This window comes from Anser anser (genome assembly GCF_964211835.1).
Source record: "Anser anser genome assembly, chromosome: 4".
NCBI lineage: Eukaryota > Metazoa > Chordata > Aves > Anseriformes > Anatidae > Anser > Anser anser.
The window spans coordinates 46927454-46954639 of record NC_139724.1 but is presented as its reverse complement, the minus strand read 5'-3'; the positions used below and the strand labels follow the sequence as shown (position 1 = coordinate 46954639).

The following is a 27186-nucleotide window of genomic DNA, read 5'->3' as shown; positions in this document are numbered from 1 at the left end:
GACAACAAGTGATCCGTGCGTGTTGCTACCAAGCGAAGTACAGCACAGAGACAAATCCAGCTCTTAGGGCAAGGACTGAGACATAAGATCCAGTCTCTGAAAGGTCTGAATGTCAAATTATTGTTCATTAGATTCAAGAAACAATCCAGATCGTGTCTGGCTTTGCATGCATTAAAGGATAGGTTTGTTTTGGTTTTGTTTGTTTTAATAAAATAGCACTTGGGAACAGATTTTAATCAATTGCTAAGCTTCCACAATAAATTCAAATAGTGGAACAACATCAACACACACCAATACAGCTGCCAACAACCAGCCTGAGGTGGGTTTGGTTGCAATTATCAGATTGTGTGGCAATTACAATCTGTTTGCATTTATTTAAAAAATCACAGAATGAAGGTTCTGGCTGCGAAAAGCAGTGCTAGACTGTATCAGATGTCTGAGCTGTAAGGGAAAGAACGGGCTCCCTGCCCATCCATTCCGCATGTGCCTCCAAAAACCTATGGGAAAGGGATGCGTAGTTAGGGAAACCCACCTACCACAGGGCCGCTAGCTTGACTGACTTGGAAGGAAAACACACCTTCCAAATCATCAGGAACCAGACCGATTCATGTATTTTGACAGGGCTTGGGAGTGCTTGAGCAGCGCTGCTCAGCGACGTGCCAACGTAGTAGGGGTGGAAACGCCAGCTCGGGGCTGTCATGTTTTGAGTCACTCAAAGGCCGAGCTCATTCCATTTACCCATCGAGGGCTTCAAACTGGCCTAGAAGGAGGAGAGGATTAAAAAATGGAAGAAAACTTCAGGGCAGCTTCAGAGGGGAAATCTAGGTTCTGCTGGAAACCAAGCTGTTAGCATCATTTTTTCTTCTCCTTTCCTAAGTCAAACTCATCATCTCAGACAGACCGGGCTGCCTTGCACACACAAGGTCATGTAACGGCACAGAAAGTCTCTGGCTAAAACACGTTTCTAGCATGGTTTACTCCTGCACAAGAAGCTGCAGGTTGTAGATGGCTACTCAGAACCAATCCTTCAGCACACCACTGTACTCAGAGGGGCTCATTTTATGAGATGAGTTTACCTGAGCCAGTAACTCTTCCTTTAGCCATTGTTACTAATGGCTCCCTGTTAGGCTGTGGAACTGCTCAGTACAAACACTTGTATCCTGCTAAGACGAACTAGAAAGTGAAGCTCTTTTTCCCCTTAAATAGAACTTACTGAATATGTTAAAAATATTTTTTTTTCATAGGTAACTTATGGAAAAAAAATCTCCAGCACCTGTTACAACTAGACGGCCCAACTCCTACAGCACTATTAGCATCATCTCTGCTCTCCTTCAGCTCTTGTACTTGCAAATCCTTGATTACATTATACCATCTAACTGAAAAACTCTGCCTTTTCCCAGCAGGGAAGAATTTCAGCTAGCTCCTCCAAACATCACATCATTTTTATCCCGATAGCTTGAGAACACTGAAAAATCCTGTACCGGAAGAACAAAAGACATAGAGCTATTCCTTTATCAGCATGTGCTTTAACAGAGAAGGCTGGGATTTTTGGAACAAATCATAGAGAACAATGCATGAAAGCTCCGTGGCACTAATTGACCCAAAGTATTTTTTCAAAGGCGAAACATTTGAGTTGCTGCATTTTTCCATGTCAGCCAGTTTAGGAAGTTTTTTGGTCTGTTATTTTTAATGCCTCGATGTATGAGTCAACTGATTTTCATGCAGAATGGCATGGAAAAAACGTCTCTGAATACCACATCTCGTTATTGTCGTGCCTCTGAAAGGAGACAAGACTTTCTCAAAGAAAAGAACACAAATCTAACTGTTTTTCTTTCCCTCCAGGATTTGGGCAGTTCAACAGAATTTTCTTAGTCTCTAGACCAGCAGCTTTCTTTAGGCCTGTAGCCCATTGCACAGAACCAGGCATTTACTCCTAGGAGGTTCACAAAGCCAGCTAAGCAAAGCAAGCCTATTATTAGTTTGCTGAAATCAGCCTGTGTACAATGGACAGGGGGTTGCAAACAGATAAAGATGATTAACGGTGTTCTCAAACCTCGGCGTAACGATCGCGTTCCCCTAAAATATTAAAAGGGTATCTTTGGTCTGCAGGAAGTTATGGAACATTGTCTCTTAAATCAAGGATCTGTGAAACTAAAAAACCATCACTTTAAACATTTCACAGACACAGCATTTAAACAAACTGAAAATCACAAGCTTTCAACATAAACGTGCATAAAGCATAGTCATAGATTGCGGAAAGAAAACAGCTTATGGACTTGACATGCTTGTGAATTGGCACCGACAGAGCTTTAAAACCAGCCGGTTGCTCCTGCAGGAGAAGCACTGCCTGGTGCACTGTCACGTGAGAACCTCAGCTGGCCATGGGTTCAGCTCAAAATCACAGGAGACGAGGCGCAAAGTCTCCGGTATCATCATCTCTTTGCCTTGTTTCCCCCCGGACAGGTACCACTACCAAAGTGTATTTCTTGTTTCCAACTACGCTGCAGTAGCAAGGAAAATCTACTTTTCCCAAGAGAGGCATAGAGCGTGTGCCCAGTGATGTGTGTCCAAGGCACCTTCACCTCTGCATCTATAGAAACCACAGGGGTTTTAGCGCTTTTAAGATAGGCAGCTCCAGGAGCTCAGCGATACGGTGGAGCTGACGCTCAGCGCTGGCCAGCAGTTATCTCACCTCCGCAGCCTATTTCTTTGCCTGTACTTCCAGCTCGCCAGCCAAACTCCTCCTGGTAAACACACAGACACAGGCACTGGTGGCTCTGAGCAAGCCCAGTTCCCTGCCCCAAACAAATGTGCTCCTAGACTGACGACAGCCTGTTCTCTTCCCAGCCCTCAAAGCTGGGTGTTTTCTCCATATCAGCCTGCTGGGGAGAGAGAAGCCTTGAGCAAGAGCTGCAGAGCAGTCATGAGGGAGAGTTTCTCAGCCGTACTTGCAAAGATGGATTAGCTCTGTAATATATTTGTTACATACAATCTCACAGACTACAGAAGCGCACAAATATTGAGAGCAATTTCTTACCAGGTGTCTCGAACTCTTTGAAGATGTAAAAACCCCTTTACCACTACACATTTTAATAATTCCTTGCAAGTTCAGATGCTAACAGCTGTCAGTATTTCAAACTGCAATGCCTGTAACTCAGCTCAGGAAAGGAGGAAAAAAAAGACTTGCCTTTCAGAGGAGGCACCCGCACTCACATACCTCGCATACACACACCAGCTGCTAAACACTACTGTGCCATGAAGGTGCTGCTCCTATGTTGATGAACAAATACATCAATTACTGCTTATAGATTACACCATAAATGGTATTCTGAGCAAAAAGGTATATATACACACACACACATATACATATATATATATCTCAAACACTACCATACACTTCTTCTCACTTTGCTTTTCTTAAAAAAAAAAAAACACACAAAAAAACAGCATCTGCTGTACTCTTCCTGTTTAGGTTTTGGTGAGGATTTTTTTTTTTCCTTTAACAAGTACACAAAGGAAACCCACGCTTTAGGTTGTTGGTTTTCTTTCTTTTTTTTTTTTTTTTTTTTTTACAGTTCTGAGAATGAGTTTTACTGTTGTCACAGAGGTTAACCATTAACCATTTGCTTGTTGACCTCTCTCTAAAAACTAAAGCAGGGGCATTGCTTTCTCTTAACCTGAGGGGTAATGCCGCAGAACAACACTGGAACTTCCCATCACTGTTAAAACAAACATTTAGTACAATGAAAAATGACAGCTCTAACTATTAAACAACAAACAAGGCTAATGCTGAAGACAAATGTGTGCAGATGAAGCACAGAGCAGCTGTGATGAAGCTGGTTCCCTCCCTTCCACTACAAGATCAGGGCAGCAGAACAACCCTAACACATGCCAAGCCAAACCCGTGTGGTAAAACCAGGCGACGGATGACTTCCGCACCTGAGCAGCAGACAGCACCTGGGGGCTGCTTCCCCAAATTGTCCGTGAACACACAGCTGAGGAAAATCTGCACGAGCACTTGCCTGCTCCCCAGTAAAGCCTTTTACCCGAGCAAAGCAGCTCTGCCTTCATCCTCCCACGGTGACACGACGCATCTCGGAGTGATGTCTGCCCCAGCCAGTCGCTCCACCCCAGCGCTACGTGTGTCTTCTGCCCTGCATCATGGCCAGAACCAGCCCCAGGAGCCTGAGTTGCAACACGGAGCACGGCCATGCTTTTTTCACGGTGATGTACCGCAGGGAAAAAACCTCTGTGCCATGTTCAAGCCCAAACAGGATGAGTGCTTTCCTATAAATAGAGGTTAAACAGCCTCTGAGCTCCCTGCCGCCCTGTACTTGCAGCTGGCAGTAGGAAGGCAGCCTGCATGCTGTGGAAAACTCTCCCTCGCCTCCCTGTAGCCCACCACGACAGGAGGAACAGTCTTAGCAGCTTTCCTATGTATTTACTGAGGTCCCTTCGATAACATCTTTTAAAGGATTTAACAGCTTCATGCTCTCGTTCACTGTGGCTACACACAGAAAGAAAAGGCTGAGGAGAATTGATGCAGTTCATTAAGAGCTTGTTTCCTGCTATTTGTGCTGCATCCTGCACTTTCTCCTAAAAAGCAGCAAGAAGATGCCTCCCTCTACAATACAGATTCAGGCCCAGCAAAAATTACTTGATCTGAGGAAACGTTCCCTTCCATCCCAGGGCTGGCACACTGTGATAATAGCAATTCCAAGGTTTCGGGGACTTGGGTCCTATTACAGCTTAGACCTGTAATCCTCACCACCCCTAACAAACATCCTGGGTGTCCTCTTCCCCGGAGGAGCTCCAGTCGTGGGCCATTTCCAGCTGGGCTGCCCCACAGCAAGCTCAGAGAGCCCAGACAAGTAGGCAGCTGTGGACTGAAACTCCCCAGGAGCCTGCAAAGCATGCTGCAGGGCAGCCAGACATCGCATGCCAGAGAAAACCCAAGTGTAATTCTCCAGGATGATTTCAGAGAAGCGTGGTGGATGTTTTAGCTTTCAACTTACAGGTAAGGCACACTTGGACACTGTTTCAGCCCTTCTTCACCTGCCTCAGCTGACTGGAATGCAGTATCACCAATACTCACATCTGCCTGTATCAACAGGACCCGCAGAACAAACATGTTATGAAACGTGTCTGTTGATCTGGCCTGGAAAGCTGCAAAACGACACGGAGCAAAAAATCAAGCTGCATCATTCAAAGTAGCTCTTCCTTGGGAAAAAGCCTCGGCATCACTCCCTTTAGAAGAGACTGTTTTGCTGCATACACTGTGTTTTAAACGCTGGTACAGCCACAAGGTTTTTTTCGGCACATCATCTGCTCCTTTTTCTACCCGAATGAGTGGTCTAGCCCCGTTCCGAGGCGCCCCTGGGGCCAGCTGCGGTGATGGGGCTGTCGGGGTGGAAAGGGAGGGCTCCCCAGGGTGCTGCCCATCCTCACCCTTCCCTGCAGGGCCAGCTCAGAAGGAGCAAGGTGAGCCTGGCGGGGATGACGGCACGACACTGATTGTACGCTGCTCTGACAGTGCTGCCCTACAAAGATAAGGAAACGGAGTTGGTTCTGCCTACCTGCAACCACACTGAGCACATCCAAAGCCAAGTTTTACAACAATCAGGAATTCTTAGCATCCAGAGTAACACAGTATCTATCCATAATTTTAAGTGTAACCAACAGGGTCCACAATGATCCTGACCAGCCCAAGAGCAGCAGCCTACCTCTTCAAAAAAGCAGCTATGCATTTAAAGATCCTCAGCTTGCGATTGCTGCAGCAGAGCTTGTTTTTTAATGAAGAAGGGAGCAGAAGAGAGCTGGGCTCCACCACCCGGCAAAGGAGCCACATCCTTGTGCCTCACTGACCTCTGCTTGGAGCTGTCACATTGACAGAGGGTCTCAGTCAGTCCCACATACCTCCTAGGGGTCCTGCCATACCTCGGAGCATCTGCATAACACTGCTGAGCATCATACCGTATCCAACAAGAAAGTGAACTTGTCCTTATTCTGCTCGATTCAGCTTCTGAATTTCACACGTTCCCGAATACAGCACAAAAACCTGACAGAGGCCGTGCTGCCCGGGGACACTGCAAGCATCAGATCAGCCGCACATTCCAGAAGTGAGTGCATAGAAAGCTACGGCTGCAAGCCTACAGCTCAGCCAGCAACTTGAAAACAACCCCCCTACTTTCTGCACAGAACAACCCAGACCGAGGGATGGTTTCTCCACCTAATGATTCTGGATATAAGCTAATTACAGTAGCCAGTAGCAGAAGCTGATTCATCTCAAACAGCTAAAACAAAACACCCAACTCACTGTGTAATTCATTCTTAAGATTCAGTATGGAAAAAAAAATTGTTACGGCACCCATTAACACACCAGTTTCTCGCTCACTACTACTGTAGTTTTTAAAATGCTGGCGAGCAGCAACAGGCATGTTTTACCACCTGGTTTTCTTTATCCTTCCACCCTTCAGAACAAGGGAATCCAAATGCTATGGGAGCTGCCCTGGATCACAGCACTGAAGCTGAAGGATAGGTGCAGGATTTTCTTGCTGCCAAACCCGCACCCTCCCCAAGTTCACATCCCTTGCACTAGCTGTGCCTACTGAACACCCAGCATGAGAAACAGCAAGCCCAAGCAGATGGAGGAGTGCCCGAAGATCTCATACTGAGCGATACCTAAACACTGTGGTGTTCTGTATCATACCAGCTCATCAGTAATTTACTGAGCTTGCAGATTTTTATTTTTTAAGAAGAGATGCAAAACCAAAAAGCTCGCCCACATCTTTCATCAGCTGCCTACCAGGGAGAACCCTCTGGCATGTTTTAACAAATTCATTCCAGAGACATTTGGCCTCTCCTTCCTATGCAGCATAACTCCAGTTATTTATTGCACATACGAATTCATCCTTTGCTGTTGAAGAAAAGCTTTTATGCACTCATACAGCACGTATCTGTTGCAATGAGGCGGATAACACAGCCAACTTGTGCCACCAAAAGAGGAGTATCACAAACACTAAGCTTACTGGTAAACATAGCCTCTCTCCTGCAAGAGATTCATTTCTGCTGCTCGTTTTCACTCCTACTCCCTTTTAAAGGTCTTTTAAAGTGATCAGTTATCAGAATTGAAGACTGATCTTGAAGCACACAGAGGTTGCCTTCTTACTCACCGCGCCGAAATGCTCTGACGCAGATTTACAGTGTAAGAGCCTCACACCATCCTGACAAGAAGCAGAAACCAATGCACAGAATGGAGGAGCAGGGCGGCAGGTACGTGCCGTGGGTCACTCATTCTGCAGTGCTTGGCCCCACAGGCCAGCCCTGACCTGTGTCCCTTCTATTCTGGGCATCTTGACGGACAGAATTTTGCTCTTGGTGGAGCGGCGCCTGGCCCAAGAGGATTACGCCTCCCCCTCGTGGGTTACAGATGGGGCTGGGGGCTGCTGCTGGGCCCTGGCACCCAAGAAAATGGCTGTGCGACCTCTGAGACAGCAAGCATGCCCCTGGCCTTGGGGCCCAGCCAAGCCTCAAGGCCAGCCAGCAGCACCAAGATTTATGCTGAACCCTCTCTTAGCATGTGGGCCTATTAAAGCAATGCACTGATAATGCAGGCCAGTAAATCATGCGAATCAAGCAATCGCACAAAGGGGGAGGCAAAAAAAAAAAAAAAAAGCTGGAAAATTAAACCTTGGTCTCTTTGTTAAGTACTCCCGGGCTCCCCACACACAGTGAGAAGAGCAGGCAGTTGTAGCTCGACAAGAGTTCAGCTGCTAACAAAGCAATCAATCTTCCAGCCCTTCCTCCCCGAAGCTCAGGGCTCTGTCATTTTGCAGTTTGTAATTTAAAGCCAGCTCCCGGCTTCAAAGCTGCAGCGAAGCGCCGCTGCGAAAGCACAGCGCCGGTGCCAAACTTCTGCTTCGGCGATGCCACCATTTTTCTTCCTGCGCGCAGGGAAGGGGAGCGGGGCGGCCGTGCGGTGCGGGACGAAGGAGCCCGAAGCCGAGTTCCTGAAACGCCCCCGAGAGCAGCCGAAAAGCTGCCAGGTGTTTCCCACGTCCCTTAAGGAGCGTGGCTTCGCCAAGCGCGGCGGCTGGGTGAGGAGAGGCTGCCTTCGGGCTGCCTCCCCCCGTACCCCGCTTCTCCTTGGCGAACCGCAGCTCGCCCGCAGCCTGACCCCGGGCTGCCGCCCGCAGCCCGCGCTGCCTCCTCACGCCGAGTTACGGCACGGAACCGCGACAAAACCCCCCAAAAACGAGTACCGGGAGCAGAGGCCGGGATCCCACCCCCCCCCCCCGCTGCCGGGCCGTACCTGGAGTGCGCAGCCATGGCGAAGCTCAGCGCCGGGCCCCCATGCGGCGGTGCCTCAGCCGCCGGCCGGCCCGGGGCCCCTCGGCCATTTGCCGGCCTCGCTACGGCGCCGCCCGGCAGCTGCTCCTCATCGCCCCGCTGGCGGCGGCGGCCGGGGCTGGCCCCGGCTCCCCCCGCCCCACGGCCGGGCCCTCCCCCGGCTCCTCGCACCGCCCGGCGGCGGGGAGGCGCCGACCGGGAGGCCCCGGCGCCACAGAAGGGCCCCAGGGGCGGCAGCGGGCCCCCCTCCCCCCCGGCCCCGTCGCCCGGCGCTGCCCGGCCCCGCGGCGGGCAGCGAGCAGGGGGCGCCGCGGCCCGGCCGCGGCCCCTCGGGGCCCGCCGCTGCCCCCCGGCCCCCCCGCGGGAGGGGCGCTGTGGTACGGCCCGGCCCGGCCGCAAATGGAGGCACGGGGGGCGGGCGGAGCGACTGGAGCAGCCCGGGGGGGTGTGGGGGTGTGTCTGGGGAAGCGCTGAGGGGAGAGCGGCGGCCGCGGGGCTGGGGGCTTGCTGCGGGGGGCTGGAGTTGGGCGAACGCAAATAAAGCGGGTCGCGGGCAGGGCTCTGAAGAAGGTTAGCAAAACGAGGGGCAGCTTCACAGCGCGGCGTCGGAAGCGGCTCAACGTGCAGGTGCCCACGCCTCAGACTGCAGGCTGGGAGAAGGGAGAAGTAAAATAAAATAAAAACAAACCCCAACCAGTTACGCAATCGGTGTGCGAACCGATGCAGAAAGCAGCGCTACCCGTCCCTTTCTCTGGGTGTTCCTTGGCACCATTATAAAACCCAACTCCTGCAACTCCTCCAGGCCAGTCATGAAGCAAACACTCGGCAGGCAGCACACTTACCGACGTCCCCTCAGCCTTTCTTGGCAGCTCGGGCACAGCCAGCATTTCCACCGACACACATTCCCCATTGCTGTTTTAAGCCCATCAGTATGTCAAAGATCAAAAACCCAGAGAGCAGCTTGTACCCCATTCATGTGAAACAGTAGATTAGATCACAAAGTACTCACCACCACTACCCGCAACTTCTGCAGGCCTACTGGTTCAAACAGGCAGTTTAAAAACATGATAGCTACACGATTAGAAAACATCCCTGTCGGCTCAAGGGCCACAAAACATCGTCCCCTGTTGAGCAAATGGGCCAGCCCTCCATCACTGGGGGCAATGGCAGGAATGCTGCCAGCCCCAGCAAAGCAGGCCTTGCCCTTAGCCAAGCGTCCACTCACGATACATGCTTCTAAACTGAAAAGTGAGCCTTTTCCCCTTTTTTAAAGTGTTGTTTTGCAAGGCAGAATCATAATATTATATAGGTGCAATGTGCAGACATCAGTTATTGCAGTGTCTGCCCCCAAAACACGACCGACTTAGATCAAGTTGCACTGGAGATGGAGACTCTACAAAATCTCTGTGCCCATGTTCATCTTCTCTACCAGGACATTCACCTCCCTTAAGTGGCAAAATCTGGATTCAGTGCGATGGACATGACCAAAAAGAGTACAGGAGCAACTGCAGTTTTCAAAATTTGTATTCTTTTCTTCTTAGGGCTTGATCACATCATTTAAAATTATGACTTAAAAAAATATATACATAAATAATCCCACATCCTCTTTGAAGCTCATTTGTCACTCCAAGGAACTTCATTTTTCCCCTAAGAAAATAATAATGCCAAGAATCTGACATCTTCAGAGAAAAGAATATGGTTCACTGCTGCTAGAAAGTTCTAAGTATGTAAGTATAACCAAAAGCACTGATAATGAACCATACTATTACTGGCACCAGAACTGCATATCCAGCCAACGTTTTAGAGGGGTTTTCCCACTAGAAGAAAGACTGCCCTAGAGAATTATACGTATAATTATTTTCTGCAATTTCAGCTGAAGAGATTAGGAAACAGGGAAAAAGGGAAGGGACGCATTTACTTTTTTAAGAGTATCTACATTTTTTCAAGTCAAGTAATTAAAATTTCATTGAACCGTCTTCATGCAAGCAACAACAGAATCCTTTTTGAAAGAAGGGGTACTACGCAGAGAAAGGAAATGAGCTGAAATCTATCTCAATGTTTCATCTTTGATATTTTTTTCCTACATAGATGTATCTAGGAAGTTAAAACACTTCTGAACATTCATAATCTATGGGTAGAACATGAGGTCCTTTCACCCTGCTGTTTAAACAACGAAACAAAAAATACGTCCTGCCACACCAAGTCACACACCCCGCAGGCTCAGCGCTGGAAATGCACAATGCAAACGGGGGCAATTAGGCCTTCGGCTACCCCACACCCTGCTAAGACCTGCGACTCCTGCACTGCTCCAACAACCTGCTTGCTGGTGTTTTCCATGTTTTTCACACGCAAGTTGGAACTATTTTCTGCATTTAACAGGACGGTTTGCACTTGAATCAAAGCTGCTACAAAACACCACAAAACACAGCAACCTACTCCCATTGTCTGGACGGTAAGTGTGCACAAAGCAGGCAATCCCATTACTTTCATTCAACCCTGCAGAAAGCCCGTGATGGAGGTGATGGCGGTCAGCATTCCTCTCTCCAAGCCCTACACTTCAGCTGCTCACCCACACGAAGGGAATGCTAAGTACTCCAGGCTCCTCAAGTGCTTAGGGAAACATAAAGACTCGGACCAAATGTCAGATCTGCTTGACTAGAAATGAATTTGGACCTGGGCCCAAAGTCCAGACTACATTTCCAGATGTTTAATGTAAGCCAGGCGACACAGCTTTTAAGAAATTTGTCAAAGAAGACCATTAAATGAAAGGGTCATTTTCCTTCCTGTGAGAACAAATACAAATCTTCTGAAGACACGCCTGGATGCTTCAGTCCCGTATGAAGAGACTGACAGCATCAGTAAAGGATATCTCAAGCCCCTTGCCTACACTTAACCAGGCTGGAACCTGCTCTGTGTTCAAGACAATTTTGAAAATTAGATACTTACAGGCTTCCTCTTTGTCTCCAATACCAAACAAAGCTTTTGTCTGTCCACACTGCACAGATACACCACTTAAGAAATTTTAAGAAATGTCATTTGTCAAATTACAGACAGAGCTGCTGTCTGTTTTAAGGCCCTCTTCGGCTGTTCATAGAGCTTCTCTTAATCCAGATAGTACAGGCTGAAGATTTCCATAAAGGTTATCTCCCTGAAGATTAAATACAATCCGTTTCAGCCCTTTCAGGCATAACAATAGATGACGGAAATATATATATACTCTTGCCAGAAGAGCTAAGCTTTTTTCCAGGAAAAATCATCAAAAACAATATGCTTTGTTTGCATTGAAAGTTTCTAGCAGTTTTCTGCCCTTTTGCTTGAGAAGCACTTGTTGATTCCCACATTGTGCAAAGGCATTGATGTTTAACAGGGTGATGGCCTTCCAGCAAGGTCTTCTGCACTGATCCGAGGTATGCCAGGCTGTGCCAAGGTGAGGCACTGGCACAGGTAGCACAGAGGCTCTCCGAGAGAACATGGCAGGAGAGAGCCCTCCATACGTCACTATCCAGCATTTCAGCCCTCCTCACATCTCATGAACGTCCATGAGAGCCGCTGAGACAGGATAACAGATGTCTACCACCCTTCACGCTGCCAGGTGAGGATGCCTACCACCAGTTTCTTCAAAGCACAAAGCAAAGCCCTTTGCTGAGCTCTGGAGAGGCTACAGACCTGCAGGTCAAGCAAAGGATGACTGTACAACGCCGTGGCACAGGAATGCCAGCCTAGCAGCTGGCTTTATTTTTTTAATTGAACTTACACTGTGATGAAAAGGATGCTATTATTTTTGCAAAGGTGAGCACTTCAAATTTAAGAAATGACAGTATCACTGATGCCTAGGCAACAATGATGAATGTGTCTTTTAAGACATGGCCACGAACCACACAGATCCCACTGCCAGTCCTCAGGACAAAGCAATCCTAATGGTGTCCTCCCGTCCCCAAACTGCATCATGCTGAATTTGGCTTGACAGTGAATTCAAATAAAAAGCGTACGAATATCAGCCTTTAAAAAGATGAACAAAGTCACCATAAAGTCACGCAACGCATAACCCCTGGACAGAGCTTCTAAGTAACATCAATACTCAAATAATTTGAAACCTTAGTGCAAAAATTGCACAGCACAGCTGGAGAACATCAGGGTCCTGCTGACTACTGGACCGGAGGAATAACACAACCAGGAATTGAAGCAGGAAAGGACTGCGATATGTAGGACACTCGCACTGTGCTTCCCCTAGTGCTGCTCAGTTACATGCTACTTCTGACTTGCAGAGTGGTTTGTACTCCTTTCCGAGGAAGATATCTCTGGGGAAAGAAAAGGCAAAGAATACTGGGAGTGACATGTGAAAACAACATTTCAAGCTTGGTGAAGATATAAAAGGGATTTTAAAAGATTTTAAAAGGGATTTTAAAAACAAAACCGAACATGTTCTTTGTCAAAGCTGTAAGTTAACAAGGAAGACAGTAAACTGCTCAAGCACATCCTAGTCCTTTCAGATTTTCTAAAACATCTCAACAATCCTACTTGTGCTTCCTGGGGTTTTCCAAAGAGGCTGGGCAGGACAGGGAGCTGCTTTCTACCAGCAGAGATGAACAATAATTCCTGAGCTGTGCTGGCATCCACTTTCCATGTTAAAGGAAGGAGAGGGAGGCAGAGCACGGAACAGCCCACCCAGAACAAAGCCTCACAAATCCCACACCACAAGAGTTTCATGTGAAGCAAATGCCATTATGATGCTATTTTTTAGGTTTCAAACTCACAACCCAGGGGACATCCGAGAGGCCCTGCATTCCCAGCCTCTGGCTTCTGGCTCACCAGCTGCCCTAAAAACAAGATTGTGCCATTCCGGTTGGAAGGCTTGATGAAAACGGATAAGTTCCTGTGGAACATTTCAAGTCCAACAAATCAGTGGTTCCCCGAAGAAAGCTTTCTGTCCGAATACATCCTGTCAGCTGTAGAGCCCTCCCTTACATCTGTTTTCAAGATTAGCAGGCTGCAGCTTTTCCCCACCTGTTTTTTTATTCACCCACCAGGGTTACAAGTTTCCCCTTTTCAAGTCCGTGTCTCTGAAAAACACATTCCAAGCCAAGGAAACAGTCTCCATGAGGTAAAATGCAAGCAGAACAAAACAATAAAATAAGCTTTTCATACTCCATCTCATCACACGCTCAGGAATGCACTTCTGAGGTGAGGAGCAATACTTCTTAAAAACACCACAGGAAAAGCTTCCTACAGGTGATCACAATTCAACAAGTATTTAAGCTATTTAGCAGCATTTCGATATTAGAAGATCCGCTCTTATCTACCTACGGATTGAATGAGAATGGATTTCTCCAGAGATGAAGCTGGTGATTAAACATCGCACAGAAATGCAAATCCAACTGAACAGCAAATGAAGCTGCACAGGCAACCTAGATGCCATCATTTCCTAATTCTGAATTCCTGAAAATGCCAGACTACTGACCTCAGGCACCAATGGTAAAACACAGGATGCGGGTACATTATGTGCATTTTATACATGAAGCACCGCCTCCTCCAGCCATTTACCTAGCTGGATCCACAGGTGCTGACCAAAAGGAAGCTGACATGTATAGGGAAAAAAAGAGGCTGAGATTTTTTGAACATAAAGCGACATTTTCAAATAAGGTGCAGAGGCTGCGAAGAAGTGGCCCAAGACAGTACCTACAGCATCGCCAACAGGATTAAAAATCAATGCTCCTACTGCAGGAAGAGCATTATCTCTCAACCCACCAGTAACAGCACCTGCCATACCTGAGTATCAGTTCCGTACTACTCAGTTCACACATCCATGGATTTTGAAAGATATCATGTGGCATTTTATCTTCAGCTTTGTTAATCCATTAAACCTGATCCTCCTGAAGCACCTAGAAGCTTTCCACATCTTCACAAAACTTCAGGAAGACAATCTTTACATTACTCTTTTTTAACCTGTTATGAAGTTTAGTTGCTGCAGGGCATTTTCTGCTATAACATCTTTCAGGGGGCGGGGTGGGTATGTATGGGGGTTCTTCTAGGTTTTATTAAAGAAATCTTTACATATCTTTGTTTTCAAGAAGTGTTAAAGAAGTGGTGGTGGGGAAAGAACAAAAGAAGCAAAAATATTAATGACAGAAATCAGTACCTAACTTCTGGTGCAAGATTCCAACAAATATGGATCAGGGACTGTTCAAATGGCAATACAGCATCCCTTACTCAGCAAAAAATTGCAGTAACACATTAGACTAATAAATGTATGATAATCCATTAAGTTTGTGTGACAAATCCCAGAAGCTTACACTATTGCAAAACAGTTCAGCAAGCACAGAGGGTGAATACAGGAGTAGATACCACACTGTATTAAAATCATTAGACACTACATGGCCTGTAAGCTTTCCTCAAGTATCACATTTGCTGTAAAATAAACCATATGCTTGTTTACACCCAGAAATAGGTCAGCTTCCTGCCCTACCAACCTTTTCAAAACATCTCATTACACTGTACCACATCTGTGTTTTTTTTTAAACAGACACACACCCTTACTTTCAGTCTTCAAGAGTCACTGCTGTCTTTTAATTAACGTGGGCCCTCCCAGCTCTGTTGACTAGAAATACATCTCACCACCACCACCATTTATTGCCACTGATGAGTCCTACTCGTTGGGGGGTGAAAAGGGTCAAATGCGTATTGTGATTCCAGATACGTGAAGCGGAGGGTGGCCTTTTCATTTGCAAAGGGGACTTCTGCACCATGTCAGAAGGAAAGATGGCACTCCTGCAAGGCTCAGCTGCCCCAGACTTGCAGGAGATTTCTAACCACTCAGCTCCAGGAGTATTCTTAGCTGTCAGCACCCTCCTTCCCCGCTCCTCCTCCTCAACTCTGTAGAAAACCCAAGGCTGCATGCCAGCAGACAGGTTCATCCTTAAAGAGCAGCTAGCGTTTTGGCAATCCCAAACCCTGCACAAACCTGTCAAGGGCTTGATATTCTCCTGTCTTCCTCCACTACCAGCCGAGGAAGTAGCTGCGCAACAAGTATATGCATTGCTACTGTAAAGCACAGGCTACACCACCATAAAGCAGTGTTTCACAGGCTCCACATGTTTGGAAGAAAGGAGATAGATTAGTCTGGTCCCCACACTCCTGCCTCCAAAGCACTATTGGAAAGCAAGTAAAACTCAGAAACCCGTACATGCAAGCATGCACAAAAACCAGTTTAGCAAGGTAAATCAAGCTGCCTGCTGTGAGCAATGGCAAGAGCCTGGAGAAGGCTGAGGTAGCAAAGCTCTTTGTTGACCCTGATTCAGCAGAGCACTTCTCCATAAGCTTGCTTTATCACACCTTCTTCAACTCGGCACTTTTCAGAACTCGAGCTGGCTGCCAGCAACACATCCTTGCCAGGCAATGAAAAGCACTCAGATTTCACCAGGTCTAACCCATACTGCATGACTACAGCAAGGCTACAGAAGCAGCAGGGCAAAGGCAGGAAAATCAGTACTGTAGTGAAAAAAATAGGGGAGGAATATAACCAAGAAGTTATTTTGACTTGAACAATAGAGGACTAAGATAAATGCAGGCAGTTATGGAAAAAAATGTTCTACAGATGTTAAAAATCAAACATTTGTGAGAAAAGAGAGGAAAGCAACCCTTTGTGCTTCAGTATTTAAATTAAAGGAAACATTTTTAAAAAAAGAAACCACCTTCTCCTACGAATGAGACTGCACTGGAGGCTGCACCCTACTAGCTTTTGGCAGCCATCAGGAGGAATTTCCACCATCTTCCTTGGCACTACTCACTTATCGCTCCTCATGTCTTTGAATGTTCCATCGCCAGTAAGGACTTTCACAAACAGCTCAAATCAACAGAGAGAAGTTTATAGTCCTTGTTGGCTTTGGCACTGGAGCTGTCAGAAACCACACTGTGAACGAGTGTTAAATATCCTGATTTATATTCCAATTGAATCAAGATAACATCTATGTACAGAACACACTGTACCCTTCAGATTCACTACAGCTGTCAGATTCATTTCATAGTGATATCTAATCCCTAGATGAGGCAGAAAGGTATGTAGGACACTAAGCAAGTGAATGCCCACAGTTTTGGTTTGCATTTTGATCAGGCAAAAATACATTATATTCCCAACAGAAACCATCCAGAAATAGATTTTTTAATGGCTAACTCTTCACAGCTATATCACCAACTGTGATGTGATCACCAACTATAGATGAAGATGTACTTTGGAGGGTGACAGCAGAGGAAGCACAGTAGAATTGTTTGAATGTCTTCACAATAGCTAAGTTTAAGTCTCTGCCCACCCACGCCTCCCCCCTTATGTGGCTTTACAGCGATCGCTGTCCTTTCATGCCTCAGGACAAGCACACAAAACAGGGGAAAAGAACACTGACCTGTAAAAAAAGCCTACTGGCAGTTGTAGAGAGTCTCATGAGACAGTAATGGGAATTGCAGAAAAAATGACCCCCATAAAATCACTTTTGCAAGTTAGGCATCTAAGGGAAAACCCTCATTGCCCCAGTTTCCAATGATGTGTGCTTGCAAGACTCAGCCCCCTGGTCAGGACTGATTTTCTGAACTCAAAGGCATTAGAGCACAGGGGTGATTATTTGAAGGGCTGGGTTTGCCTCATGCAGATCAATGGCAATGCTGCCCCCTGTGATGACGAAGCTGCGAACCCAACGGGATATGGAACAACAGTGCCAGTGCACTGCTCTGAAGAGATGGAGGCATACTGTGCTGCAAGAGAATGCCCCAACTCAGTGTGACACCTGCAGATTACACAGGACAAGGGGCCACTTGCATCAGTGAGGGTCCCACTGAGACCTGGTGTCAAACACAGTTCATTTCACATTAGATGCAGGTTACAAAAGGCATCAATTCTTTGGTAAAAGATAGCATTAGTTTGAAACCACTTCCATCCCACCCAGTCATAATGATTCTTTCATTGAGGTTTTTATTTTTTTTAAACCATCTCAAAATTAGTCTCAGCACCTGGGTAGCCAGGATTACACAAAATGAACTCCTACCTGTCTGTGGTGCTCTTGTCGTCTGGAGATGCCATTGCTTTGTTTTCATTTAAGTCACCTCACCTGGAAGAGAAAAAGCAGGTATTGAACATCTCTTTTGCAAAAGAACAGCACATTACACTCTGCTGATGCAACCCAAGCTTTGCTTCAACAGTCAAAGACCAACACAAGAACATCCTTCTTCAGAGTCTGAACAGAGAGAGAAAACAGAATTAAATAAGGAAACCTGAAGTACCTTCAGTGACCAAAGAAGCAAGTCATTACAGAATCATCCAGGTTGGTAGAGACCTCCAAGATCACCTAGTCCAACCTCTGACCCAACACTAACAAGTCCTCCACTAAACCATATCACTAAGCTCTACATCTAAACGTCTCTTAAAGACCTCCAGGGATGGAGACTCAACCACTTCCCTGGGCAGCCCGTTCCAATGCCTAACAACCCTTTCAGTAAAGAAGTTCTTCCTAATATCCAACCTAAACCTCCCCTGGCACAACTTTAACCCATTCCCCCTCGTGCTGTCACCAGGCACGTGGGAGAACAGACCAACCCCCACCTCTCTACAGCCTCCTTTAAGGTACCTATAGAGAGCGATAAGGTCGCCCCTGAGCCTCCTCTTCTCCAGGCTGAACAATCCCAGCTCCCTCAGCCGCTCCTCGTGAGACTTGTTCTCCAGGCCCCTCACCAGCTTCATTGCCCTTCTCTGGACTCGCTCGAGCACCTCCATGTCCTTCTTGTAGCGAGGGGCCCAAAACTGAATACAGTACTCGAGGTGCGGCCTCACCAGAGCCGAGTACAGGGGGACAATCACTTCCCTAGCCCTGCTGGCTACACTATTCCTGATACAAGCCAGGATGCTGTTGGCCTTCCTGGCCACCTGAGCACACTGCTGGCTCATATTCAGCTGACATTACAGTATGGTGATGTCTAAAATTTTTGTTACAGTGAACAGAAAATGAAATCTAAATGTTTATTTCCCTTCTCTCTCTGTACACTCTGCTTTTAGGTTTGGATTTGTGTTACATCCAAAATCTCTGTTTTATGTTAACTCTCCAGAACCATTATGCACTACAAAATTAAGACACAGTACTCATCCCCCCTGCCTGATATTTTCAGAATTGTGCGAATGCCTCAATTCTCCCTAGCAGTCTAAATTTTCTCTCAATTATGTTCAGGGTGACAGTGTGAAATAGAACCCAACAGAAAGGTGAGACATAACCTAATGAATAGATTGCTTATCCGAGCAATCACTTGAATTTCTGCTGCACGCTAGGTTGGTAGCTTCAATCCCCAATGCACAGGCTGAGGCACAATCTCTTCATCAAAAACGCTTACAGTTTAAGAGACTGAATACTGGAAAAACTTGGAAATGCTGGGACTGGTCCTGTAAACACTTGTTAAGTTTCCAAGAGACCTCTTAGAGCCCCAAACACTCATCACTACATGATAATGAGTGCTTGCAGGAACTGGTCCTAACTGTCTAGGAATAGCAAAATGTGTTTAGCAATCATCTGACTGGAACAGCAATGCAGCAGGAGCCACCATGGGATCCTGCTTCTCACAGGCAGGTTTTTCCAAAGGTCTAGCACCCACCTAAGCCAGCAGCTATGCCACTCTCTCTGCTGAGCCTTTCAGCATTGAAAACAAGGAGTTAAGTGGCAGCTGGCTCAATACCTGCCTGAAGTGGGGAGAGAACATCGAGTTCTCCAGGGACACAGCATGCACAGAGCCCCTGATGTCCAACTGGCAGCCACTGCAGTGCTCCCAAACCACGCAAGCCAGATGTATGGATCACAGGTAAGTAAGAAGCAGGGAGTCCTGAGGCGCATCTATCCCTTGTCTCAGCAGTGATCCTGCGTTTCAGAGAACTATGGGCTCGGCCAAGAGCGTGACAATCCAGGCTCCAGGCTGTTCTGTTCAACTGCAGAACAAATATGCCATTAGGGCACTCCCTTCAGACAACCAAGTAGCCTTCTGATGAACGGAAACCTTTGTGGAAAGGGGAAGGAGAGAAAAAAAATATTTAAAAAAGATACAGCTACTGATTAACAGGTAACACAGGAAAAAAAATTCAAAGCAGCAGTGCTCAGGAAGCAAGGAGGAAACAGAAGGGGAAGGATGTTGCAGTAATTACTGCAAGAGACTGACTCTTGTGCTGCTGTAACAGCAGTTCCACCTCTCAGGGCATTCAGACAGGTTTTAGCCACTACACAACTAGTGCCATTTTGGCAGATTGCAGAACATACATCCAAAAAAGTCTTCCCTCTGCTCCTGTGCACATGAAAGAGACAAACGTGGAGCATAGTTTGTCACAAAGCTCTTTTCACTCTGTCCAACACCTCTTCCTCACCTTCCCTGCTTGCCCCAAGCTTGCCTTTCTCAGTAGGGCAGAGGAAGCCAGGCGTGTGCAAGACTGACAGCACCTGAACAGCTTGCAACATGCTTGCCACATGGGTGCCCCGTACAGCTAAGAAGTGGTCTACAAGAAATTTGCCTGGGGACACAAAGGCAGGATAACAAGCTGGGCTTAATCATCGTGCAAGATCACCTCAGCAGAAGTGACAATTTGCAACAACAGCTGAAAGCATCCACATTTCTCTCTGTGACATTAATTTGCAGCATCTCACATGTCTGAGGGAGCAAAATGATTTCTGTCTGGAGGGCAGGCTACAGGAGCAGCATGCAAAGCCATGTGAACTTTTTTAAGGTAACTGAGAGTAAACAGGAGCAGATGCTATGGCAATTAGATGAAGCAGCTGACCTCCAGGTCATGGTTTTAATCCCAGGTCAGATACCATTGTATGACCACTCTACGAACTGCAGAAAGACACAGGCCACTGACGATGGGAATTCCTTCGGACAACCACCTCGACCTGCGGCTAAGAAGACTACAGATTAGACACGCATGCTAAGTTTAGAAAACAGATCTGAGCGGGAACAAACCCTTAATATCCGTTCCCTTCTAAGAACAATGAAAACTGTAACCTTCACTGGTGAATCAACACCTTAAAGGGAAAGGGGCATCCACTTGAATTTAAAATAAACAGAGCACAGACCTCACACCTTGCAATAACGTAGGCAGATAGAGGTGCATTCACACTTCTGATGAAGCTGGGTGCTGGGGACACGTACTCTTCTGCCAGCATCTCTTTAACAAATGCGCACGCATCCAACAGCAGCAACTGGATTTCCTTAAACTAGCTACAAGTTTTGCAACTGCCTGTAACAGCACCAGGTTTTCAAACAATGTTACACTTACAGAGCTGCAGCAGGGACTTACCCTGCGTGGGCACCACTGATCTGTCACACTTCGACAAGTTACAAATGCTTCTGCTTTTATTTTCTACAACCAGACAATGTTTATAAACACAGCCTTTCATTTTCTCTTCAATGTCAGTTAAACTATCTGGGTAATTTAGCTAGGATGCTTCTTCCTGTTCTAAAAGCAGCTATTTTATTAACACTGCTTTTTACTTAAAACGCTTCAAACTTTGTTTCTTCACTCATTTTCAGTGCCATCCACTACCTCCCTGATGTTTCAGGGATGCTAGAATGCCGAAGTTTTCCTTCAGAATCTGTCCGGAAGCCTCCTGTCTTCCACAAGATTTGCAAACATCACTTTTTAGGTATGACACGCTAACCATTTCTGTCGTTTCTTTTTCTTTGCAGTTCTTTGTTTCATTCTTCAAGAATCAAAGCTACAAAACCAGACTAAAAATAGAAATTAATGCCTGTGCACATTTATTCAGCCTACTAACTTATCCTCCCAAAATGGTGACACTAACAGTCATGCAAAAATGAGCTAACATAACAGGAGACACAGCTTGCTGTATGGGAAAAGGTCACATTTTTATTATTTGCTTTACTGAAGTCTTAAAAATAGCAATTCTAATATTACTTCACTATAACTCTTAAAGGAGAAAAAGGAAAGGCTAGCACCGCATGCCTGAGCATATGCAAAATACTATAAATGCACCCCTGACAGCCCCTGGAAGACAAAACGCTGCAAGCCCACCTTAGTGGTGACATTGCAGAAAGCCCAGGCTCCTAACCACGAGGGGTAGCTCATCTTCTACCTGTGCCAAACCCTGGTGAGCCAAGCTCTATTTTAAGCTGTTAGGTGCAGATTAATCAAGAGATTAGTTAAAGCTGGGGAAGTGCAGAGCTGCTGGGGGTGTACCCTGTGCTTCTCCAATGGCCAAGAAGAACACATACTCTAGCAATTAGTTGAAAAAGATAATTGTCTATACTGAGAGGCAACAGAAATGCTCAAAACCAGACTCTTCAGGAGATCAAAATTTTATGAAAGCAAAGCGAAATAGCTACTGTCATAGACAACCACAGAGTACCATGAAAATGAGAGCAGGCACCTAAGTGGCACTGATAGTTCATTTTTTATTTGTAATAAGTTGCTTATACTCCTGTATTTGGCAGAAGTAATTTTTGCTTTCCTTAGCTGGACATAACTGTGTTCTTTCTGCTTTTCTCCATCAAGCCACAGGCAACCAGCTGCTCTGATGAACCCAGAATCTGTTGGGAAGGTTAAATCACATGTACCCATTTGAAGAGCTCCCCTTCAGGCCTGATATAATTAATTTGATATTGTTATGGAAAAAACCTTACATATTTGTATATACAAAATTATTCAAAGAGACACCTCAGTGCCTAGAGTCAGATAAGACTTTGGGTTATTACAACAAATAAAAACAGTCAACAGTTTGGGCTTCATCTCTCTAATTCGTATTTTTCCCCACGCAAGCTTTACCATCTTCCTCCAAGCCAGTGAGGGCTACAGCTGAACACTGACCAACGACTGTGCACAAACAAGAACAGTGCTGGTACTCAACCCAGCAAAAATGCCCAGATAAGCTCCTTTCCCAGAGCAGATCCCCAGCTAATCAGCTCCCAGCTACACAAACTGGGGGGCAAACAGAGAAGCCCATCTCTGCTGGGCTGCAGAAGCAGGCGTGCAGAAAGGTGTGAGGCAGCTGGAAACAGGGCAGGAGTGGAGGGAAGAGCATGATGCCATGAACTTGCTTTGTCAGCACAGACCTGTTTCTGCCATCACACTAGTACATGCAGAAGACGTGTAAATTCTTGTCTGGTATTTCTCCTCAGATTCCAGAAGCAAATGAAAAGCGTCTAACCTCCGAACGTGCTGTGCGTTCCCAAGGAGCTCGCTGGTATAGGAAGTGAAACCGAACAGAAACACCAGGAGAACTGATGGACTGAGAAGGCTGTTTGCCATAAATATTCTCTTGCTATCTTACCCCTCTTTTTTTTTTCCCCCCTAACAAGCAAAGAAGCATTTTCAACACAGGACATCTAGCAGAGTACAAGAGAACTCCCTCAGTGTTCACACATGCACGCACATGCATTCACGCTGACAGATTATCATAAAACCTGTGCCAGACCCTGCAGACAGATCTTCGGATGTACATGTGTTCTGCACACAGGAGAGAAACCACACACAAACAATTTCCACCGTATTCCCTGCTTCACCCAGCTTCCTGTGGGCCCTCTTGATGTATTAAACAGCTTCAGCCAATTAACTAAACAACACATGAATTTTATCTCATCACAAAGCCTGCCACAGAACCTACCTCAGGCTGAAAACCACCACAAAGGTACTAAGAATTGCCTAAGCACTTGGCTAGCAAGGTCACTATGTGCAAAGAGCAACTTTCAGGAAATACAAAAGCAAAACACCAGCACGAGGTCTTGCAGCTAGGAAGGCAACAACTGCAACAACTGCTGTTTCTGTAGAGTAATATTCCTTTCACAGAAATGACTTCCTAGCAACAGCAACTATTTTACTGCCAGCTATTAAGCAGGCAGAGATGTGTGGAAGAGCAGGAAAGTAAGTAATTAATATAGTAACATCTGTGTATCCTAGGACCTTCCAAGTCTTATTTCAGACTCAATGCCGTTAAAAGATTAATTTCGTGCTAGCCACCGTCTCAAAGCTGCTTCTGTCAATGCTGTTTAAATATCGATTGTCTAAGACTCACTCTCATCTTCATTTTTTAGTTTTAATTCAAAGGGTTAGAAGATTGTCTAACAGGAGTGTTAGACAACAGAAGGATGCCCCCCAAATCATAACACTCTGAAATGCCATCTGTTCCTCAGAGATTTGCAGAATTATGGAGACTGCTGTGTGCAAGGCCTGCATACTGTTTTGCTGCAGCAGTCACACTGCAGTCGGCTCGTGCCGAACCTCTGCCTGATCTTGTTTTGTTACGTTGCCAGGGGCAGCTGATTCAGAGGAAACTTCAAGAAACCCTCAAAAAGATATTTTTAGGATCACTAGCTGTCCCAGCGGTAGCGCTACTTCCTAACCACGCACTAGCTCTTGGTCTGTGCTTTGATACAATTCTGCTCTGCAGAGTATTTCACTTGGCTGACCTTGCTCATGCCAGCCGGACAACTCTACATGGAAAGACGCCTCCAGGTTGGCAGCGCAAATCCAAGGGGCAGTTTTATGGTGGAGACATATCCTTCCTGCCAAAAGTTACACCCCTGCAAGTCTCTCCCTTGTCCAGCCTTCCCGCGAGAGAGAAATATCATGTGCATGACACCGAAATCTGTATTTGGCCAGGTTGCTTACAACATTGCAGAGATGTAGGATCACAGCACAAAACTGTCACTACGGAGCGCTCATAAACAAGAGGGATTGCATGGCTGTCCTAGTCCTCAAAGAGACGTGTGTTTAATGCTCAATCAGCACCAAGCCCTCCTGGAACCTTACACTCTCCACTTGAAATTAATTTCACACACTGCAGGCTGTTAAAAATAAAAATCCATAAAAATGGCCTTACCCACAATTTGCGTGGTGTGGGGACTTCTAGCAGAGAAAACAATTTGTGGCATCCAGCTTGCAGAGCAGAGAAGTAGAAATCTGTAGTTAGAACTGTAGTAGCAATTTTCTCTCCTAAAAAGGAAGTAAGAGAAAACTAGGACTGCTGGAAGAACTGCAAGGAGTCACCAGGTTCAGCGTCCTTTATCCTCTGTACCATATGCACAGAGATCGAGGTCAAAGATACTATCTGTGCTTTCTGTGAATGAAAACTAAGGGACAGCACTGCAAAGGTACAGCTCTGACCATTTCCAAAGCCACCTGTAAAAGCAATGCTTAAGAAAATAGCTAACAGTTGAGCTTGTGAATTACGACTTCTGAAATCTAACAGAAGTAGATGCTGGCTGCTCTGGGGACAGGTCATAGTTTTACCACGTTTACAAGAAACCCACCCCCAGATGAAAGAAGGTGAATTGGCTGAACCCAGAGCTTATGATTTTTTTTTCCAGGCCTTAATTTTCAAATGAGCTGTGTGATTTTGAGGGTCAGCTGAATGACAGCATGACTGTCAAGGGGGGCACTGCTAAAGCGGTGGTGCTGCGGAGACCTGAAGGGAGGCATACCGCCACGCACACCTACCTTCTAGCTCCGCCTGAAGGTAGTGGCGCTGTGACTCCCCATGTCCCCCGGAGCCGGGCACATGGGTATCACAAAGACACTGCCAGCACCAGCATTGTGACCCCACTGCCCCGTGTTCCTAGCTTCGCAGGGACAGCTTGGCCCCATCACCCATCTCCACCTGAAGCTGGGGACATCAGGACAAAGGCATGTCATTAGTACATATAGCACAGATGTACGTGTATGACAAAACCTCCCAACCCCTTGTCCAGAAGGTGGTAAAAAGCCATCTCAGGAACCCTTAGGAACCAGGACCAGAAATGTGGCTTATTTTTTCCAAAGGCTGCAGTACCAGAGGGATTAAGTGGAAAAAGAAAAAAGGCGAGAAAACTAAATGAAATAATGACTTGCACATTTCATTGGCAACCACACACTGATGGAAATAAAAGGAGGCTGAATTTACCTATCTAGACAGGCTAACTTTGGACTGGGGCCTTTACAACAAGAATTTCGTATATAAATCCTTGGTTAAAGGAAAAAAAACCTCTCGAAACTCTGATATCCTGTAGCCAGCCAAACACCACAGCAGTCCAGCTTTGAGCAGGAGTGTATGATTCACAGAGTCTTCTCAAGTTTCCTTAAATTGCAGCTACTTCTTGGAAGATTTAAAATTGAAAAAGGCTTCTGCAAACCTTCCCAAGCATCCCCATCATATTGTGAATGCAGTATTAAATTTCCTCAGTGAAATATAGACAATTAATCTAAGAAATTCAAAATGAACACATCACTGAGAAGGCTTAAATCACCAATTCAAAGAATCAAAGAGATTATTTGCTCAGCTCTATGCTGACAAATACTTGTCAGACTTTTTCTTTTTGGTGAGAGGTGATTCATGCAGCTCAACTGCTCTACTCACTTGCCAGCTGTGCAATCTTTTCAACATCGAGTCTCTGCACTGCAACTCTATGCCAGATTTATTTTTGTTTTTTTTGGAAGGAGGGGGGAATGTAATCCTGTAACAAATTCCTATTTAGGATGGCTTTCAATCACAACATTAACAGCACTTAACATTTGATCTCATACACCTTGGCTTTGCTGGAAAAGCTCTTGGTTTGTTACATGATGAGCTGGTTTGCAGAGAAGTCCTGCCCTAATGCCCTGGAACCCAACAGGACAGGAACTCTTTCATCTTAGAAAGATGGCACGATTTCAGCAAATTAATTGAATATTCTATGCGTTTCTTTCCATTAACTGTACGTACAATAAAATGAACTGTCTGACTTCCAGCCTTTTCCATGGTAGACAAGTGTAAGATGTCTGGGGCACACAAACTGCTCAGCTGCCTCATTTTTGGACTCCTGCTGCACACCGCTTCACATTCCTTGGCATTTTTCTGACAAAGCAACAATCATTAGATATTTTACCCAAAATGTACTGCCTGAACAATTTCATTTCAGTACGCAGTTCAAACCATAGTTGTTAACAGAGCAGTTATCTTCAGTATACGTTTTCCATTAAAAGACTCGAGAGGCATCAACCAGCACTGAATTCAGAAGCAGAACAGCACAGTCATTTCCAGCCTGGAGGCCTGAGGAGACAGTGCTTGGGGATGTTTTGGCTTCCTTTTGCTGCAGATGTAACAGCTATCACCACCTAGTCTCTTTCCACCTAGCCTGCTTTCACATCCTGAACTTCTACAGTTGCTATATCCCTGGAAATAAAATCAGACTTTTCATTTCACCTCAAATTGTTTTAAGTTTTCCTACATCCTGAGCTTTACATTTGCAATTTTGCTTCAAAGAAGTTCCCGTGTCCCATTTTCCCATGGTGAATGCTGGAGTGACAAGCATCAAGAACTATCTTTCAGTATTTAAAAAATGAATCAATCCCCATTTATTTCTTCACCAACGTTCCCGCAAACAAGCATGTCCTGTCCCAGTTAAAACCAGCCAGTGCACACTCGTGCTGCACAGTCTGTGCCCTCCTCACAGCCCTCAGGAAGCACTGAGGAGAAGCAGCAGAGGGTTTGGGAACACTAAGATGGGCGCTGTGCCATTCCAGCTCTGGCTACCAAGCTGCAGAGTGCCATCTCGTCCTCACCCTCAGGGTAAATCCTGCTCTTACGCAAAATGCCAGCAGGGGGAAGTCATGCTTCTGCCTGTGAAGATGGTTTTCCTCCACTAGCACCATAAATACTCTGAATTATTTGCTTCCACAAAACCTTCAGCCAGATAATCAGCCCAGAAAGGCTGCTGGGTGTCAAGGAGCAGGTTCCTTGTGCTGGGATCAGCTCTGTGGCTGTGAGCTGCAGAACTCTTGGCACTTTTTAACTCAGCCAGTCTGTTTACCCTAACCTATTACCTGCTTGCTATTCAAATCAACCCTACGTATATTCG

At 46.1% G+C, this 27186-nt stretch overlaps 1 protein-coding gene across 6 annotated transcripts in view; it reads right to left on the bottom strand.

Annotated features, from left to right (window-relative positions):
- Positions 1-27186, bottom strand: part of AFF1 (ALF transcription elongation factor 1) — a 105756-nt gene that overhangs the window by 66563 nt on the left and 12007 nt on the right. Inside the window, exons 2-5 of one of the 6 annotated variants that reach the window (XM_083833859.1) lie at positions 26052-26183; positions 24812-24977; positions 24195-24307; positions 17379-17441 (exon numbers count right to left, since the gene is read on the bottom strand). In XM_083833859.1, coding sequence (XP_083689985.1) covers positions 17379-17413 — 35 coding nt within the window. In that variant the 5' untranslated portion in view covers positions 17414-17441; positions 24195-24307; positions 24812-24977; positions 26052-26183. Of the gene's footprint in view, positions 1-8311; positions 8537-17378; positions 17442-24194; positions 24308-24811; positions 24978-26051; positions 26184-27186 lie in introns of those variants that run through there. The other 5 variants (XM_083833860.1, XM_083833857.1, XM_083833861.1 and 2 more) reach the window with 5 other exon arrangements.